This window comes from Marmota marmota, unplaced genomic scaffold (assembly GCF_001458135.2).
Source record: "Marmota marmota marmota unplaced genomic scaffold, marMar, whole genome shotgun sequence".
Classification (NCBI taxonomy): Eukaryota; Metazoa; Chordata; class Mammalia; order Rodentia; family Sciuridae; genus Marmota; species Marmota marmota.
In genome coordinates this window covers 37,525,320-37,529,138 of record NW_026000229.1, presented here as the reverse complement: position 1 = coordinate 37,529,138, position 3,819 = coordinate 37,525,320, and the positions used below count along the sequence as shown (strand labels likewise).

Below are 3,819 nucleotides of genomic sequence, written 5' to 3'. Positions count from 1 at the left end.
GTTAATCTAGCAAAAGTCAAGACTTGGACTCAAAGTCAGGAGATAATCGGGGATCACTGGGACAAGTCTATTTGGTACAGGTTGCTGTCAGATATGAGGTCTTGAATATGGAAATAAGGAACTGGAGTTCACTGTAAACAATGAGAACCAGTAAGTTGTGTTGTGCCAGAAGGAGGCAGCAGTTCTGGGTGGATGGGAGTCGGGAGCCACTATGGCAGGAATATAGAGGTGAGGCTGATAGAGGTCCTGACCAGGCATAGTCACCTGGCAGGAGAAGAGGCACTCAGTGTGGATGAAATGGATGTGCTGGTACCATGACAGAATTAGGAAAGAAATTGTTCCCTATTCTTGGGGGGCGGGGGAATGCAGATATCACCTGATTGGGCTGATTGGGCTTTCTCTCCTTCCTCTCCCCCCATGCAACTCCAAGGCCCCTTTGAACAGTTTGTGTATATATGGCATGGAGGGGATACTGAGAATTGAACCAGGGGCTTTCTACCACTGAGCTACATCCCAGTCCCTTTTTATTTTATATTTTGAGACAGGATCTTGCTAAGTTGTTGAGGCTGGTCTTCCAAGTTATATGTGAGCACCACTATGCCTTGTATATACCTCACAACAGTTTGGAAAATCTCTTATTTCAGTCAGTCCTGTGTCCTTCATTTTACAAATAAGGTAATGAGGTACAACAAAGAGAAATGATTTGTCTATTGTAATGGTAGGTATCAGAGCCTGAACTTGACCTGGGTCTCTGCCCTCAAGGGGAGTGTGCCAGGATTTGAGATCCTGAGAATCTATCATAGTGTAGCTCAGCAGCTCCACTATGAGGAGACAAGAGGACAAAAGGAGGAGAGGTGGCTGATGCTCTGGGGGATAGAAGGCAGACAGTCTTGGCTAAAATTAAACTTGGGGATTATCTGAGGTTTCACTTGGCTAGGACTTCTGTCCCTCAGCTATGAGGGACACACACACACACACACACACACCTATACTTCCTGAAGAGGGAGGTGGGCCCAGTGGACTGGGATGGGTGTGAATGGTTGAGTAGTTGCCTAGCAGGTGTCCCAGGTGTGCCTTAGAAATACCTCTTTACCAATATGCCCAACTCTAGAGTTTGTCAGGTGCGCTTATAACCACTCACTTGAGAAGTTACTGTTTTTTTCTCTGGGTCTCAGTCTTCCTAAGATAACATAAGGTTTTGGTTTATTCTCCTCAGGTTGCCTTTTAGTTTCTCCCAGTTCCAATTATAGGAAATACCCTCTGGATCTCTCCCAATGAACCCTCATGCACTCAGGATTTCTGAGACAAACCTCTATTTAAATTGTTCACAACCTTCACTAGGTCCTTATGTGCCAAGACTGAAGATTGGTTCAACCAGCCCAAGTCCAAGAACTTTGGCCAGTGATTGAGATTTAAGGCACATAAGGGGGTTCTCTTTGGGCTCAGAATGTGAATGGAGGAGTCTCTGGGGCTTGTAAACTGTTAGAAGAATCAGAACAGAAAGGTTAGAGGGCTTGAGATTACCCCAGAGCCCCGGCACTGAGCACTATGCTCTAGAAAGGAGGGGAGAGAGGGGAGGGGCCCCACCCACCTGGTGAGGTCATGGGAAAGCAGGTCTGGCACTGACACCTGGGGAAACCCGTTTCCAGGCTGCTTCCCACGCTAGCTCTCCTGGGAACCAGCTAGGCCAAGCCCCAAGTGGGGAGCCCCACACCTGGCCCCCCCAACCCTGTTCCCATCACACTGTTCCATCTGGTCCTGCCCCCACCCTTCAACCTAGCTTCAGTCCTTTGGTATCCAAATCAAATTACAGATACCTGGAAAGGGCAGCAGACTGTTCCAGGAAATGACAGAGACAGCAGCTTCAGAAACATAAGGTTTTATTTGCAAACTGCACTGCTCTACCTTCTAGGCTGTGACCTTGGCAGAAGGGACCCCAACCCCTTTCCTCTTTCAGACTCTAATTTACAATTTCTTTTCCTCCCTTTGCTAGGCCCTTGATTCTCACTTCCTGCCTGAATGCTGGCCCAGCCAGTTTGGGCAGTATCTAGGGAGCCTTGAGACCCAGTTCTTCCCAGGGACCAGCCCCGCCTTCTCTGGCCTTGGGGGTTGAGGGTAGCCCAGGTGTCAGCCTGCTCCATTGCTGCCCATCCCCTATTCTCCTTCTCTTCCTCCTTCCCAGCCCAGCCCTCGGATCTGCCTCTAGTCAAACAGGTCCAAGCCTCACTTTCGTTCCCTTTTCTCAATCCCTCTGGCCTCTGTCTAACCCACTCCATCCCAAACTTCTCTCCAAGTCAAGGCTAGCGGCCTTCCAGCCCTCCAAGATGCCTGGCTACACCCAGGCTCTTCCTCACCTTTGTGCAAGGAGTGGGTGAGGATCACCACAAGGGGTCCTAATGGGGCTGGGCTGCCCTATAGGCCCATAATAAGAAACTGGCAATTGGATCCCATGTTGCTAAGAGATGGCTGACACTGTTAGGACCATCCCATGAAAATCAAAGTGCTGGGTTTTCTCTATGAGCCTTGACCAAAGAAATCCAATTCAAAGTTTTCCCTCTCTTCCAGGCCCTAGGCTTACCCTGGGATTACCAGAGTGATCAATTAGAGGCCCATGTCCCCAGTGTTCAATAGGGAACTGAATCCCTTAGGGTGGCCAGGCCCTGCCAGTAGCCCATTCAAAGGCCCATTGTCCCAGGTTCCAGAAGTCTCTGGCCTCCTGCCTACCACTCACTTGCTACACGCTGCCATAGTTGCTCACACAAAGCAGAAGAACTTCTTCCAGCGGCAGCGGGAGAGGGTGCGAACACCTTTGGCATTCAATTTCTTCTCCAGCCGGGCTTTGTGCTCAATAGCACTGAGAATGGCTGAGTCAAACACCTCCTTTAAGTTCTTCTGGGTCAAGGCCGAACACTCGAGATAGCAGCAGGCCCGGATCTTCTCGGCCAGACCCTGGGCTTGGGGTTGGGGTACTGGGCCCTCCCGGCCCCCTTGGTCCAGCTGAATCAGTACATTGACATCGTCCCTCAGGTCGGCCTGGGTGCCCACCAGCAGAATGGGTGCCTGGGGGTTGTGAGTGCGGATCTCGGGCAGCCATTTCTCCGTGATATTTTGGAAGGAGCTGGGCTGCACCACGCTGAAGCATGCCAGAAAGACATCAGTATCCGGGTAACAGAGGGAACGAAGCCGGTCAAAGTCCTCCTGGGATTGGAAGGCCAGGTGGTTAGAAGGGCTGTTCCTTGCCACATGGAACAGGAATCCACTTTCCACTTGGGTCTGGAGATTCAAGGCCTTCCCCATTTCTGCCCTATCAGGGATTGAACCTAGCCTCCAGGTCATCACTCCCCTGACCCCCAGCCCAAACCAACAGAGGCTGCGCCCGGCTTCTCACCTGTCCCGCGGTGTCCCAGAGCTCAATGCGCACAGGGGCTCCATCCACCAAGACTTGCACTGCAGGGGCGGGGAAAGCCTGAGTTAGCAGAGCGTCCTGGGACCCACCAGGCCTCACCAGCGCCACCTTGGGGCCTGCTTCCGCTCCCTATCCGGGGTCTCAGGTGCCCTCCCCCAACGATGCCGGCCCCAGAACCCAACTGCACAACCCCACCTCAGCCACGCGGCCGCGGGGGCCATTGAACGTACCGGAGAAGGTGTCCAGCGCTGTGGGCCGGTAGCGTGTTGGGTACCCATTGCAGGTGTAGCTGACGATGAGGCTGCTCTTCCCTACCGCACCGTCGCCCACCAGCACGCACTTGATGCCCAGCTCGGGGGGCGCACTGCGCCGCCGTGGAGGAGGGGTCGGGGGCCGTAGCGGGGGCGGCTCGG

The 3,819-nt window shown here is 52.9% G+C and overlaps 1 protein-coding gene across 1 annotated transcript in view; it reads right to left on the bottom strand.

Moving 5' to 3' along the window:
- Positions 1-1,863: 1,863 nt before the first annotated feature.
- Rhov (ras homolog family member V) overlaps positions 1,864-3,819 on the bottom strand; it is a 2,758-nt gene continuing 802 nt past the window's right edge. The window contains exons 2-4 of the mRNA XM_015480118.2: positions 3,637-3,819; positions 3,389-3,447; positions 1,864-3,198 (exon numbers count right to left, since the gene is read on the bottom strand). Coding sequence (XP_015335604.2) covers positions 2,755-3,198; positions 3,389-3,447; positions 3,637-3,819 — 686 coding nt within the window. The 3' untranslated portion in view covers positions 1,864-2,754. The remainder of the gene's footprint in view (positions 3,199-3,388; positions 3,448-3,636) is intronic.